The 16,558-nt window shown below is 39.5% G+C and overlaps 1 protein-coding gene and 1 long non-coding RNA gene across 2 annotated transcripts; one reads left to right on the forward strand and one right to left on the reverse strand.

The window, feature by feature from the left end:
• Window positions 1-4,327: 4,327 nt before the first annotated feature.
• LOC119265957 lies at window positions 4,328-5,517 on the reverse strand. The gene is made up of 3 exons (XR_005131789.1): window positions 5,414-5,517; window positions 4,910-5,317; window positions 4,328-4,529 (listed from the first exon to the last, which is right to left on the reverse strand). It is a non-coding gene; the product is annotated as an uncharacterized LOC119265957 (long non-coding RNA).
• An 837-nt stretch (window positions 5,518-6,354) lies between these two features.
• dcp2 (decapping mRNA 2) lies at window positions 6,355-15,671 on the forward strand. Its single transcript, XM_017697320.2, has 11 exons — window positions 6,355-6,614; window positions 7,554-7,705; window positions 7,860-7,987; window positions 9,288-9,386; window positions 9,536-9,688; window positions 9,777-9,889; window positions 9,981-10,076; window positions 10,637-10,763; window positions 11,483-11,566; window positions 11,665-11,716; window positions 14,499-15,671. Exons 1-11 carry the CDS (start codon window positions 6,562-6,564, stop codon window positions 14,636-14,638), a joined length of 1,197 nt encoding a protein of 398 aa, XP_017552809.1. The 5' UTR covers window positions 6,355-6,561; the 3' UTR covers window positions 14,639-15,671.
• The last annotated feature ends 887 nt before the right edge of the window (window positions 15,672-16,558 follow it).

The following is a 16,558-nucleotide window of genomic DNA, read 5'->3' on the forward strand; positions in this document are numbered from 1 at the left end:
ATGTCAGGGCTGATGTGTGACAGAAGGATAGCAGCAAGAGTGAAAGGGAAGGTTTACAAGACAGTAGTGCGTCCTGCTATGATGTATGATTTGGAGACTGGCTCTGTCTAAAAGACAGGAGGCTGAGCTGGAGGTGGCGGAGATGAAGATGCTGAGATTTTCGTTGGGAGTGACAAGGCTGGACAAGATTAGAAATGAGCAGATCAGAGGGACAGTGAAGGTGGAGCAGTTTGGAGATAAAGCCAGAGAGGCCAGGTTGAGATGGTTTGGACATGTGTTGAGGAGGAATGGTGGATATATTGGGCAAAGAATGTTGGAGATGGAGCTGCCGGGTAGAAGGAGAAGAGGTAGACCTCAGAGAAGGTTTATGGATGTAGTGAAGGTGGACATGGAGATGGTTGGTGTGAAAGTAGAGGAAGCAATGGATAGGGCAAGATGGAGGCAGATGATCCGCTGTGGCGACCCCTAAAGGGAGCAGCCGAAAGAAGAAGAACAATCCGATTAATAGCTCGATCGGAATAGAATACGTCCATGTAAACACCTCAATCGAATTGAGGCCATTCGGAATACAATATCTACCCAATTGAACGAGGAGGGTAAACCTCTAAATAATCCGTTAAATATTAGAATAATAGCCGTGTAAACGCCTGAATCCGAATCGGAACGTGTAAGTACGTTCTGCGCATGCGCCTCGCGTCTATACCGTTCAACATAGCGGAGCAGAAACTGGCCTACAGAGGAGACGAGGTTTATACTCTGAGCTTTAAAAGACGGCGGTGGGACGGACGTCCAGCTTCTGTGTCTCAGAGCACGACGTCTTCCTCTCGCCGCTTCCTTTATAAGTACATGTGAAGTACGTTTTTCTGAGTCTGACATCAGTTTAAAGCGCGCCACCTGGAAACTCACGCTGACTGGATATCACGTGATGTTCGCTGTCATGGTAACGTTTACTGTAAGCGCTACTCCACGCATGCGCGTCATTTTGCATCGGCTTACTTGTAGTGAGCATGTGAACGGAGATTTTCATCAGACTGTTGAATAGAGTGTGTATATAAACACCTCAGTCTGAATCTGTAATCCGATTGTATTTAATCGGATTGGCAAAAATCTTTGCATGTAAACATAGCCTGTGTGAACAGTTCTGCCTCAGCAGGTTTCTCTAGAGCGAAGCATTTCACGCCAAACCACTTAAAATGTGTTCACAACCCAACAGTTTAAATATGTTGATTTTTGTTTTAATCTGAGGTGTTTCCCTTTAATTTGGAAGCGCTGTAGTGTCAAAAATACATCTAAAAACCGTGAGTATCGACCAATATGTACAGTTGAATATTTATGATCCATGCGCAAATTAAGTCAGGGCCTTTATAGTGGTTGTCTATCTTAACTGGAGCTCATCCATCTTTGTTTCCCTCTCATGAAAAACTTGCGTTGATAAGTGAGCGCTGATTGGTCGCTCCATGGCAACATCAGTGCCTAGCAACGGAGCTGAGCCGCTGCGATTTTGGACTGAAGGCAACTTTTATTGGGCCTCTAAATCTGCATTTAGATACTCATTCATACAGAAATACACACAAAACCCACAGAGGCCATTACACAGATAATTACACAATCATTCCAACAAGTACATCGTCTTTTTAACTTTCTGGCTCATGAAAAACTTAATATAATTATCATAATTAAGAGAGGCTATTTGAAAACACTGAAACGGGGATTAAATTAACCCTACATCGTTTCACGACTGTGATACTTACCTAGTGCCAGTTATGTATCTTTCATTTTAGGGTTATTTCTATGAAACTGTAGTAACACATCTTACATAGCCAAAAACAAATGCTTTTTAAGCCTTACATTTAGGAATTGAACCGTCTCATAGCAGAACAAACATACAATGGGACGTTCAAAAAGATATGCTCAGTAGTTTCTCCTTCTGCATTATAAAATGAACAGCTAATCTTTATACAATCTGAATCTGAAACCAAAATAACTTTATCATGATAAATTCTATGTAATAAAATAAGTTTGGTTTTATTTGTAATACAATATCAACTGAGTACATGCCAGGAAACAGGATCAGGAAACAAAGACATTTTGAAGGAGGTGTCAAAGGAACAAACAATGAACAAATCATTTTATTGCTACATTTGTAATTATATAATTATAATATCAATGCAATCCAGAAGCACAGGCATTTGGATATTGTGCTATAAACTATATTATAACACACAATATGGTCTTTAAACAAAGACAAACTCTTCATCATCAAATGTTGACTTTGTTTTAATAGTCAGTCATCTTATTAAACATTTTTAAACATTTTAATGAATGAATGTCTTACAAAAATTGAACTCACACAGAAACATTAGTGCTACTCATGCGATATTTACTGTGTATGACCTATTTCTTTAAGAAAACCTTATTGCGCTTCTGATTTGGCTGTGAGATTCACCGATTTTGAGTGCATAAGATGTGATGAAATTCTGATTGTGTGATCCCATACTCCCCCTGCACTCACTCACAATCTCCATGCTACTAGCAAATAGCTTCCTTCTCAGGGCAGCTGTGTGGATAAATGAGCTGATCTTTTTTAAGAAGTTAGTCTCCAGGGCTGTGAATAAATCCACTAGCACTGGCTGGACACATTAAGGTCCTTCTCTCCGAAGCTAAGGTCAGTGTACTGTTTGACCTTGAGGAGTGTTTATGCTCAAGATTTCACACTCTTTACAAAGACCATCTTTACTGCTTGCAAATTTCCCCACAACTCTACTGCCCTTATATTTATATACATTTATGGTATTTGGCAGACTGGTATGGTATCCAGAGCGACTTACATTTTGATTATTGTTACACAGGTAGGCCAAGGCGGTGTTAGGAGTCTTGCCCAAGACCCTTATTGGTATAGAGTAGGGTGTTTTGCCCAGGTGGGGATTGAACCCCAGTCTACAGCGTAGAAGGCAGAGGTGTTACCCACTACACTACACCAACCACCTGCCCTTAGACCCAGCCATATATAAACCAGTACACTTCCACCTTGGTTAAAGTTACAACCCCATTTCCAAATAAGTTGGGACACTGTGCAGAATGTAAATAAAAATAGAATGTAGTGATCTGCTAATAGTAAACCATATTTTTAAAGGACAGTATTGCAAAGACAACATATAAAGTGTTGAAACTGAAAAATGTTGTTTTTTGAAAAATGTACGCTCATTTTTAATTTGATGCAAACATGTTCCAAAAAAAGTTGGGACGGGGGCCTGTTTACCACTGTGTTTCATCACCTCTTCTTTTAACAACACTCTCTAAGCGTTTGGGAACTGAGGAATCACTGCTGTAGATTTGAAAGTGAATTGTTTTTCCATTCTTGTTTGATATAGGATTTCAGTTGCTCAGCAGTTCGGGATCTCTTTTGTATTTTTCATTTCAAATGCACCAAATGTTTTCAGTGGTGACAGGTCTGGCCAGTTTAGGATTGGCCATTGTTTGGATGGCAACACACATTGTCAAAACATGTATATATGGTTCAGCTTTAATGGTGCCTTCACAGATGTACAAGTCAACCATGCCATGTGCACAAATGCAACCCTATACCATCATGAATGCTTTTGAACTGTGCACTGATAGCAAGTGTCCATGATTTCCTAAAAAAATTCAAATGTTGAGTTGTCAGATTTTTCTACTTTGCCTCAGTCCATTTTAAATGAGCTCAGGGCATCCAAATGAGGTGCCGCCTGAGGGCACCAAAGATCATGGCCAATAAATACTGTTTTTTGGCCTTTTCCCTTGCATGCAGAGATTTCTACAGATTCTCTGAATTTTCTGATGACATTATGTACTGTAGATGATGAAAAGCAAGTTTTTTGCTATTTTACATTGAGAAATGTTATTCTGGAATTATTGCACTATTTGCTCGTGATGTCTTTCACAGAGTGGTGAACCCCTCTTAACTTCTGAAAGACTCCGCCTCTCTGAGATGCTTTTTTTAATATCCACTAATATTACTGACCTGTCACCAGTTAACCAACTTTACACTTTACACAACTTTACCAGCATTTTGGTGCCCCCGTCCCCGAATTAGTTGTTTGCATCAAATCCAAAATGGGCATATATTTTTTAAAAAACAAAAGTTTCTTAGTTTCAACATTTGCTATGTTGTCTTTGCACTATTTTAACAAAATGTATGGTTTAAATGATTTGTACATAACTGCATTTTGTTTTTATTTACATTTTGCACAGCATCCCATTTTTTTTTGGAAATGGGGTTGTAGATGTTGCTAACACTGGTGGCACCATCTCATTTAGCAGGTCCAGGACACACTTCGGTAGGACTACTTCAGACTCCAGCACAGCATCACTGTTCTGGAATCTTATCCATAAGCTGTACCCAATGATATATGCCACAAAAACATTGGTGAGTTTGGTGACATTTTTTTAGTCTGTTAACCAGAGTCTTCAGTGGACTGGTGACCTGTCCAGGGTGTTTCCTGCTTTCCGCCCAATGACCGCTGGGATAGGCTCCAACACCCCCCTGTGTCCTTGAATGAATGAATGAATGAATGAATGAAAGAAACAAAGAAAGAAACAAAGAAAGAAAGACAGAAGCTTTATTGATCCCGAAGGAAATTTAGCAAAGCAGATAGGCATCATAGACAATACACGTGTGTGTGTGTGTGTGTGTGTGTGTGTGTGTGTGTGTGTGTGTTAACCAGAGTGAAATCCCTTGTGTCATTGGTGACAATAAACAAATTATATTTTTCGGGGTTGCCTAGACCTCATGTATTTGTAGATAGCTAGCCCTGGCTGAGCACTCTCCCTGACCTCAACTCTTCTTCATGATAAAACATAATAAAACACATGATTGTCATGTAAATATAAATAATTTTCTAAAAATTAAGAAGAAGCAAAGATCACTTACCATAATCTCTAGAGCTGCGAGACTGACTGTCTAATGAATAGTCCATTTGCTCCTCCTGTATTATGCATGAGTGCTGGATTTGCAGCATATACCCGCATAGTGTCTGTCTCAGCTACTCCACAGTCAGTTGTCACTCTAGCATAACTGTGTTTTTCCATATTCTTCTCAGTATTGAAGGTGTTCCTGGGACTATCCTGAGAGGTACAGTGATGTTGAGCTAAGATCTGCTCTGCATCAGTGATGACCTGGGGACTCTCCTGGGAGGCATTTGTGCTAAACTGTAGCAAAATGTGTCAAGGTCTTATTCACAGTTGGTTTTCTCTGAGTTATTAAACATCTATCCAGTGGCCGCAGCCCAGTATTCACACTCAAATTGGCAGTCAGGGCTGTCACAGTCACCACCACGAGCTGAAAGCAAACCCAAACAGCACCAGTTACAATAAACAGTTACAGTACAATACCATGCAATCCAAGCTATGGAAATACAGTACTTATTTTACATACCTGATTGTTGAATAGCCATTCTCAAAGCAGTTATGATTCAGAGGATTTGTCAAAAGGAAGGACACCTCGTGTGTTTATAGAGAACACACCAAATCATTTCCAAGCCTACTATGTTGTGCTGCCACCCCTCTACACATGGGATCTATCTGGATCCAGGATGAGCACCTACAAGCAGGGGAGCCACTCCATAGTTTTCCAAAAATGGAGATGTGGCAATGCATCTGAGAGAGCAGACCTCAGCTTTTTAAATATTTATTTATTTATTTATTTAAAATATTCAGGATAAATGTACAGCTCCAACTGCATCTTGAAAGAATTAAACATACAGATGTACACTGAACCTAAAAAAGTACAATACATAAATCCACACCTAAACAGCAAAGTAACAAAATAAAAAAAGACCAAATAAGAAAACGATTAATTATTTTTAAAAAAAAGTCAATAAAATAATTAAGTTAATAATGATACGTTTGACCCGTATATTTGTCAGATATAGATATGATCTATGTTCCTTAATTTTGCTCTGTTGTGCACGGTGGCGCGGCGGGTAGCGCTGTTGCCTCACAGCCTGGGTTCGATTCCCCGGCCGGGTGACCAGGTCCGGGTGAGCGGTCCTCTCTGTGTGGCGTTTGCATGCTCTCCCCGTGTCTGCGTGGGTTTCCTCTGGGTTCTCCAGTGTCCTCCCACGGTTTCTGACCGTTTTCAGTCCAAAATGGCGGCAGCGCTACCGCAGCACCACCTAACGGCGGGTGTGAGAAACACACCAGTTTCGTCTCTGCCCGGCCATGTCGACCTAAGAGAGGAAGCAGGTCCGCGGAAAAACAAACATGATTGGTTGCTCACCCATATCAATCACAAATGAAGTGCACTGATTGGTTAACAGCGCTTTCGTTAAGCGTTCTGCAACACGCTATTGGTCCGTTCTCCGTTGGGCCCACCTTCTTCGGAATATTTTCATAAAGTCCCGCTAAAGCGAGCCTAGCTCACCTAAGATTCGATATTTTGGAGCTTAGCTAATGTTTACTGGGGCCAGGGCGATGTCTCTTTGTCACGAATCCTTCGATGCGAGCTGAGCAAGCGTGGTAGCTTTGCGCTGTTTTGTTTTCGTCCAACTAGTTCTGTTAGTTCGGGATGTTTTTGCCCTTAACATGGAGACAAAACGAGGGGAGATTCCCAACGGCGTATTGGACGACCTTTGCAGGTAACATTTAGTTAGTTAACCTAGCTACTTTAGTTAAGCCAAGCTGAAGTCGGCTTCCTATTCCCCTGCTTCTTATTACAATTGGCCAGTTCCACCTTAAACGGAGCAGCATTTACATTCTGGCGCCAGTTTACCGTCCAAACTAGCTCTTACACAGCTAGTTAGCTAACCTAGCTCACCTAGCCATCTCGCCAGGTTACTGTTTATTTTTCGGACGTGCCTGTTCGTGTGGGTATTTCTCCAAGATTGTACATCTGAGAACAAGCCAGGCATCTTGATCCAGAATGTTTCAGCAGAGGAACAAAACAGTGGTTTGGCTAATGTCGCATAGACTGCCCGACTTTGTGAAATAAGTCCTGCTGGTGGTAGCTGAACGGTAAAGGGGCAATACAGCCGAAGTGAAACATGTAGAGTTAGCTAATTATTGCTACATCTGTTGTAAACGATTTTTGTTTAAAGACCTACAAAAACCCAATCCAGGTGATGTATCGTGAAGGTGGGGGGAACTTGTAAAAAGCTGCAAGCGCTACGTCGGGGGGCGGGTGGTGGGGACACATGAGGACAGGCTCTTAGGTTGTTGTATGTGCACAGTGCATGCTGGGTATTGTAGTGAGAGGCTATTGATTACATAAAAACCAACAATTATACAAAATTGTGACTTCTGTCAAACCAGTGAGGCCAAGGGAATACTACATAACCCAACAGATAACATTAAAAGCTAGTTTAAGGCTGGAATGACACTTAAGCCTTGTGACTCCTTTGCACATCCCAGAGGTGGGTAGATGAGCTCCAAGTCATTGTTACTTAAGTAAAATAAAGCCTTAAGTAAAGATTACTACCAAAGGTCTTTAGTCATTATGTTGGCAACGTTTCACTCTCCTGTTATTTCTGAAGTCTTTTGTAACATTATAATTTGAAGCTTGTGTGTCTCTTCTGTAGTCGCTTCATCCTCCACATCCCCAGTGAAGAAAGGGACAATGCCATCAGAGTTTGCTTCCAGATTGAACTTGCCCATTGGTTTTACCTGGACTTCTACATGCAGAATACACCAGGATTACCTCAGTGTGGGATAAGGGACTTTGCCAAGGCTGATATCCTCTTGTGCTCAGCAACATTTGAACTGTATTCTTTGTAATCAGGTCAATTAAATATCCTGACTGCGGTGTCATATTTTTACAATTCTTTAAGTTATGCACCTATGTATTTTCCCGACTTGTTGCATATTTCCTTGACCTGTAATCTCACTTTTTAATCACTGTCCATTCCTGCTGCCACAAGGCGAGGATGTTCAGAAGGTTTTAGAGCAATGGAAAGAGTATAAGATGGGAGTTCCTACATATGGAGCAATTATTCTGGATGAAACCCTTGACAATGTGAGTAAAAATGCTTTGTTTAAGCTTGAAATGTGTCTTTGCTTACAGGGGAGCTGCAGCATTTTTAATTTCAGCACAATTAAAAGATATAAACAGATTTATTCAGAGTGGTTTGGTGTTGGTAGGAACCACATGTCTGAAGAGTTTTATGCTTTTAAAGACCTGATTACACCAGGCAACATGTAAAGCCATAACAGGTTATAAGAAGTCTGGGTTTCTTCCTGACTGATTTTTGCAGATTAATTTGGCATCTCAAATATTGAGGAATACACACATTTGAATTACAGGTCACACAACTTTTAAATACCATCCTAAACTAGTGCCAACACACACACACACACTCTCTCTCGTTACTCAGAGATACAGATAAACAAAGATGAAGGAGCTTGCTGTTCCTGTTGGTTTTACTGCCTTTTGCACTGACCCAGTAAAAAAAGCAACAGGTAAAGCATATTTAGATGAAGATGTGGCTGTAATAATGGTATTTGGAGTTTTTGAAGTACACATACTCAAATGCCTTAAATTCAGGTCTTTAAAAAGCCTCTATGCACATGTAAGCGTCTGTTCTGCATTGTTCTTTAATTACTGTATTTATTTCTTCTGTGACCCTGGTTTTCATTGGCTGATGGAGGAGTCAAGTCTGAGTCATTGAGAGTACATTCAGAATCGATCCCAAAAAAATAAAATATTTTAAATTAAATCTGATATATTCTGACTGCTCTGATACACAGTCGGTGAGAGATCAGCAGGGATTTTAAGAAAAAAAACTAATTATTTTCAGAAGTTATTTTGATTAGCAAAAAACACACATCTAAGCTGCTAATCCTTGTTGTGGGTTGCGGAGAGTGCTGAAGCCTATCCAAAGGTTGAAAGCAGGAAACACCCAGGACAGGTTGTCAATCTATCACAGGGCAGACACACAAACATTCCCACACACATTCACACCTAACACTAATTTAGCATCTCCAGTTCAGATGACTGTATGTCTTTAGACTGTGTGAGGAAACCAGAGCACCCAGAGGAAACCCACGCAGACATGGGAAGAACATGCAAACTTGGGATGGCTGACAAATTGGCTGTATTTGTGTTAACATTGTAAACCATGGTTCCAGATTCACTTTCACTGTAAAGGCAATCTAAATCTTTGTTTCTTTAAAATGAACCATTTCACATCAAACTGCTCTGAATAACTGTTTTCATCTGGCATGCTTCCCACATGAAATGACAATATTGATTTAGTATTTGCTGTCTCTGTTAAATAAACAAATAAACTATAGCCTTCCATACAATTTTCATGTAGGCATTACTGGTGCAAGGATACCTTGCTAAATCAGGGTGGGGCTTTCCTAAAGGCAAAGTCAATGAGGATGAGGCACCCCATGACTGTGCTGTAAGAGAGGTAAGTTGACCTACTGAGGAGCCTCACTTTGCATTGTTTCTTCAGAAGCAGCAAAGTAATCTGGTGTCTCAGTATTTGCTGATAATGCTATGTAGATGTTTTAAAGATGTCAGATTGTCTTAATGTCTCTTAATGTCCTTTTGCTGTAGGTTATGGAGGAAACTGGTTTTGACATCCGAAACCGCATCTGTAAAGATACCTACATTGAGCAAAAAATCACAGATCAGCTGGCTCGCCTGTACATAATACCTGGGGTTCCAAAGGACACAAAGTTTAACCCCAAAACCAGGAAAGAAATAAGGGTACAGTATTTTAGGTCTAGGTGGTATCCTTTTGTTTCAAGACATTAGGAAAATGTAATGTAAAAACACCTTTTCTCCTTGTTAATAGAACATTGAATGGTTTCCTGTTGACAAACTGCCGTGTCACAGAAATGACATGACTCCAAAATCCAAGCTCGGTCTGGCTCCCAACAAGTTTTTCATGGCAATTCCTTTCATGAAGTATGATATCTTATTCTCCTCTTCACCCATATTAATGTTCTTCATTCTTATACTCTGGTGCAAAATCTGAGTACAACTCTCCTTTTCACAGACAACTCAGAGAATGGATAGCCAAGAATAAATTTGAATCAACTAGCAGTGATGAAGACTTTTTGTCCAATGGTAGCACTCCATGCAAACCCTTTCGGTAAGAAAATATCACAGTGTACTCTGAATGCCTATTCACTGATTGTCATATTCTTAGGCATGGACCAATGGTGTAAAAACATGACCACGTTTCAGTTGATGCTGAGATGGTGGTGAATCCAAACATTACTGCAGAATTCATAATGATTTGGATTGATCAAGGTTATGTTTATCACTATAGAGGAATCTACTAGTTATTTTGTCAATCAATTGAGTAATCTGTTAAAAAAATTAAACAATTTAAAAATACTTAACAAACCATGTATATGATTATAAAGATTCTAAAAACACAATGAAAAAGGAAAAAAAACAGGAAGCTTTTAAATATTTTAATTAAATATAAATATTCGTTGTTTAAAGCATTATGTGGCAAAAGTACAAATCATTTTCTATTACGCTCTATCAGGGTCTGTTTACAAGTCTGGGTAGCTAAAAGAATGTTTAAAGAACTCTGAATACTTTGCAAAGATGTTAATGTGATTTGTCGACCTTCTGTCTGCATCTAGTTTAAGTCATGAAGTCAGCATGTCAGTTTGTCTTCACCTTGTTTCCTTCCGTCAGCTCCAAACCCAGACACACACAGATGTTGCTGGATGCATCTCCAGGTGATGGCTGGATAAAGCAAAAGCAACAAAAAGCTTTTGGACAACCTGGTCAATGTGAGCTTGCAGACTTTCTTAAAGTCAAGGTGAGTGTTTTATATATCTTTTATATACCTTAGAATTGGCAAAATATCACAATCTTTTCTGACCCAGACATTTATACCTCCAGTAGCATATGGTTTAAAATAAGCTACTTTTAAATTGGCGCTTGAAGGTTATACCACTCAAGATAACCATCTAAAAGTAGGCTACTCAAACACTCTTTTACTCCACATTAAGAAATACACAATTAACATCAGTGTGAATGTGTGTTTTTCAGGATAGGTTTGCTACAGATTTTTCTGCTGATATCACCCCGATTCCGATACCCCTCGATACAGTTATGCTTCTAGTATGTATGAAATGATTGGTAAATATTTTACTTATGGGCCACGAATGGCCTAATACAGTTCTGTATCACCTCTATCACAAATCTGTATACGCCAGTATTTAATCTGCAAGTTTATGTGAATAAAACATAATTAAATGGCCAATCAACGTGAACAGGTATGTGTATGGAAGTTAGAGATATGAATGATCATGTCCTGGAAAATAAACTCGCACACCTCAATCTTGACTGTACTGCAAGACAACCTGAAGAGGGCGATGTAGTGATGCATTTGTGCCTACAATGACTTGGATTTTGTAAATGTCAGTGTGCTATGAAACTTTTAAATGTGAAGTAATACAAGTCAAAATAGTAGTGTCTGCACAAAAATATTAACAGAGAAACAGCGATAAACTTCTTACTGTGATCTTTCTGCAGAACCACAATGTGAAAGGTAATGGGAAGAAGCACCAGGATTCCCCCAATATGAAGAAAAGGACAAATGAGATCTTTAATCAACAGGTACATTTATATCTGGTTTACCATTTGTGACAGTAATACTGAATTGTAACCTCACAGCCTCATTTATTTTGGTATTTTATTTTTATCATTTCTTGTAGAAGGATGAGAAGAAGCTTCAGCCTAAAAGACTACAGGACAAATTTGATGCAGGTACATCACATCTAGACACTAGTTTTGGTGATTAATTATACTAAAATTTTTACCTTTTATCCTTTTGTGGAACAGTTGGCAAGTTAAGCAATTTATTACTTCACTTTTGATTACAGTACAGTTCTTTACATGTATAGTATGTTTCATAAGTCTGGCCAGAGCTCTAAAGCCAGTAGTATATCTCAAACAAAAATGTCTCTGTACAAAACTGTGTCTTTTTGGCCCAAATGCTGCAGTGGTTTGACTTTGTGTGGTGTGCTATGCGCTGTTTGCTGAACAGGACCCCTGACTTCCCTCTGACTTTGACAGGTCGTAATCACAACATCATTGGTTCTGAAGCCTTCACTTGGCTGTGATTTGTCCGCTGCACAAAGCAGGCTTAGTGTTTTTTTTTTTTTTTTTGTTTGTTTTTTGTATTGTATTTAAGTATTGTTAAGACAGTGTTCATCTGTAGTTTTTCAATTAGTTTGTTTTACACGTACTGGAAACTTCTTCACCTTCTTCAGGTGGATAATATGTAATTCTGAGGAGGATAATGACGATGATAAATGGGACATAACGCGTTATCACTTGGATTATCTGCTATCGTGAAACGCTGGGTAGGGCTTAACATTACTCAAGATAACTGTCAATGTCTTGAAGTTAAGACTGATCAGATGGACATAATAAAACACACCCTTTTTTCACTCAAGAACTAGAAAGGTTCAAAGACAATTTCTGAACATGAACTTTAATTAGCGCTTACTGACCTAAGTATTTTAAGAACTTTAGTTCATGCCATGAAGTAAAATTATACTCGGAATACTGGAATGTTGTACTCAAGCAGAAGGCAGCTTCTGATTGTCTTGTGTGAGGTCTCAGTGGGGACAGGTGTTTTATTGTTTTAAATGGCAATCACAGGACATGGGAAGATGCTTTTTATTGCATATTTCAAATCAACATTTTTATTGGTTCTTCATTTACACCCTAACAAGAAAGAAAGTCGATCCGAGTGATTTGATAAAATACTGCATTGTAGATAGGACTTTGATTTGTTTAGTGTTGGTGATGGGAATTGGGTCACCATGTCTACGATGCAAATATAGCCATTTGTTTTACAGTCCAAAAAGTGCACCTGCATGTCTTCAGATTTTTTCATTTCTTATTTTTTTATGTTTGTAATGATGATGGTGAAATATGAGAAATCTGAAAAAATGTTTTCTCTGGGGATTTTTGTACCAGTTCCCTGAATGTACCTCTGATTTTAGAGGTATTTTAGGCCAAAACCATCTAAAAATAAAGTCTTAGGGCTCAGTGTATTCATAACCATTTCACGTAAAAACTTTGTGAGAGAGCTTTTAGAGGCATTAAATGCTTTGGACGTCTGGTTCCCATCTACACTACTGTTAATAATTCTGACCTGGTAAGTTTCTCTAGAACAGAGCATTTCAAATTAAGCCACTCTGAATAATGTTGTTTACATCTTAACCGCTTCATTATGCAAGCATTTTGACAAATGAGTGGAATTTCGCTTTAAAGTGCCTCTCTTCTAATCATAAATACACTGCTCAAAAAAATAAAGGGAACACTTAAACAACACAATATAACTCCAAGTAAATCAAACTTCTGTGAAATCAAACTGTCCACTTAGGAAGCAACACTGATTGACAATCAATTTCACAGCTGTTGTGCAAATGGAACAGACAACAGGTGGAAATTATTGGCAATTAGCAAGACGCACTCAGTAAAGGAGTGGTTCTGCGGGTGGGGACCACAGACCACTTCTCAGTACCGATGCTTTCTGGCTGATGTTTTGGTCACTTTTGAATGTTGGTGGTGCTTTCACACTCATGGTAGCATGAGACGGACTCTACAACCCACACAAGTGGCTCAGCTGGTGCAGCTCATCCAGGATGGCACATCAATGCGAGCTGTGGCAAGAAGGTTTGCTGTGTCTGTCAGCGTAGTGTCCAGAGGCTGGAGGCGCTACCAGAAGACAGGCCAGTACACCAGGAGACGTGGAGGAGGCCGTAGGAGGGCAACAACCCAGCAGCAGGACCGCTACCTCTGCCTTTGTACAAGGAGGAACAGGAGGAGCACTGCCAGAGCCCTGCAAAATGACCTCCAGCAGGCCACAAATGTGCATGTGTCTGCACAAACGGTTAGAAACCATATGTTGGAGCGGTTGGCCCTGGGTTCCTCCTAATGCAGGACAATGTTAGACCTCATGTGGCTGGAGTGTGTCAGCAGTTCCGGCAAGATGAAGGCATTGAAGCTATGGACTGGCCCGCCCGTTCCCCAGACCTGAATCCGATTGAGCATATCTGGGACATCATGTCTCGCTCCATCCACCAATGCCATGTTGCACCACAGACTGTCCAGGAGTTGGTGGATGTTTTAGTCCAGGTCTGGGAGGAGATCCCTCAGGAGATCATCCGCCACCTCATCAGGAGCATGCCCAGGCGTTGTAGGGAGGTCATACAGGCACGTGGAGGCAATACTGAGCCTCATTTTGACTTGTTTTAAGGACATTACATCAAAGTTGGATCAGCCTGTCGTGTGTTTTTCCACTTTAATTTTGTGTTACTCCAAATCCAGGCCTCCATTGGTTAATACATTTGATTTCCATTGATGATTTTTGTGTGATTTTGTTGTCAGCACATTCAACTTTGTACAGAACAAAGTATTTAGTGAGAATATTTCATTCATTCAGATCTAGGATGTGTTATTTGAGTGTTCCCTTTATTTTTTTGAGCAGTGTATTTTTGTACTTTAACCACATTGGGCTTTTTTTCCACCACAGATGCAGCGAGTGATGTGCATGGCTCGAATGGACAGTCAGATTCGTCCTATGGTGAATACGAGCAGATTTTCTCCTCAAAGTCCTTCCTCAGCTTCAAGTTTGACCGGGAGGCGATCATGAAGTCGTGCTTTGAATCCTGAAGCCATCAGCTGCCCTTATTTCATTTTCCTCATTTTTAAAGACATGATCCGTTGCACTTTCAGCCGCTAACTCAGTCATAACATATTTTTCCCTCTTCTTTCATACAAGGGCGGTCATTATAGAATGGGTTTTGGACCAATATGACAAATAAAGTGAGGTACTACTTCCTTTCAGTTACAGATTTCTATATACGTGGCTCTGAAATGCTGAGGGTCTTTTAGCTTGAAATGTGGCTGTAAAGGTTTTCAAATATATACCCAATCATGGGTTTGTCCCTACACACTCTCACACTTCTTTTTGGGCTTTAACACATTTGCTGCGCTCAGAAGTTCATCAAGTTTATTAAAGTCCCAATCAGAATGAATTGCACCTTACAGACCAGCTTTAGTATTGAAACAGTAAAAGCTTTTGAATTATGGCAGTGCTCTTAAGGAAATCTTGTTGAGAGCCTGTCAAATAGATTCAGATCTAATCTCTCAATGGTTTAGGTGCTGCTTTAGCTATTTCTGATGAGGTGTTAAATTCAGGTTCTTGTACTAGTCCATGCTTTAATGATTGTAATTTTTTAAAACATTGTACACCACTGGATACTAGTGAGACCCTGCCTTCTGATGCATTTCTGTTACAGTCGTATGTAAAAGTTTGAATTTTCTGCGACTTTTAGAGTGAAAAATTTGTTTATTTGCTGAGTTTAACCTATTGAGATGTTTTGTACATGCCCCATTTTGTTTTATTTTTTCCATTAGCTTAAATTCAGGAAATAAATAGTATTGTAATTGTGCAGTGTTATTGTTTTAACTTTTCATTTATAAAATAAACAAACACTTTGCATACGACTGTACTAATAGGCCAAATTGTTTCATGTAGTAAGTGATGTAAGGGCTAATGAGATGGAATGTTGGTTTGATGTATGTTTAGGTCCCTTGCAGTATGTTATCAAGCCTTTTGGACAGAATTAGCTCTTATGACCTGAACTTAATGTAATGAAACCTTGCCTTTAATAAATCCGTCATTTTGCCTCCAGAACTAGAACTAGTAAATAAGTGTCATAAATTGGACTTCGCTCACAGAATAAAGAGCTGCTCCATCTCTACAAGTTAGATGTAACAAGTTGCTTCTCAGAGGCAACAGCTATTCTGAGCCTCAGAAGACTGGTACTGTAGACTTGGTTGATGCTAATTCTACAGCTACACAGTACATTGCCTTTCATTATTTTGGATCCGCTAAGGATATACCAACAGCCTGCTGTGTTCTGCTTTTCCTAACTGTTCACAGAGTTGTACTTGATCCTGTCTACATAATGCTGTCATAACCAAGCCATAAACATGCAATGGCAGATGTTATACGACAGATTTTAGTCAGTGTTGTTACCAATACAGTACATGACAGTTTATTGCCATGTATTCTAGTTAGCCGTCTTGACCGTTAACTTTTAGCAACGTGACCCTAACTCGTAGTCATAACTCATGTCTATGGCATAGTCATGTCAGTGTTATGTAGCAGGGATCAAGTGAGGTATTTCTATGATTGCTTTTTGATAATCAGACTACATAATTGCTGTATTGTCTGTTAAACTATCAACCACTGTTTCACCCTCGAACATAAAGCTTTTAAGTGTCATTTATGTTTATGCTTTTTTTTTTCCTGTTTTTTTTTTTTTTTTTTTGTAGTTTTTTTAAAAAGAGACATCTGTATTTTTTTAATCATGATGAAACTGCTGCTGGTGGAGTTTTACCTTCAAGTCCTGTGCAAAATAATGATTTGCAGCCCCTTCCGCTTGCATATTTCTCTGATTTTCTTGTCTCTGTGAAAGTGGCACTGACATTTTTCAATAGTGAACTGCAGTCTGGGAATCCCTTCACCTTTATGCAAAAGGATTTACACTGTGCATGTTAACCTGGTCGTTTTCATTTTCTCTA

The sequence above is a fragment of the Pygocentrus nattereri genome, chromosome 18, assembly GCF_015220715.1.
Source record: "Pygocentrus nattereri isolate fPygNat1 chromosome 18, fPygNat1.pri, whole genome shotgun sequence".
Taxonomy (NCBI): domain Eukaryota; kingdom Metazoa; phylum Chordata; class Actinopteri; order Characiformes; family Serrasalmidae; genus Pygocentrus; species Pygocentrus nattereri.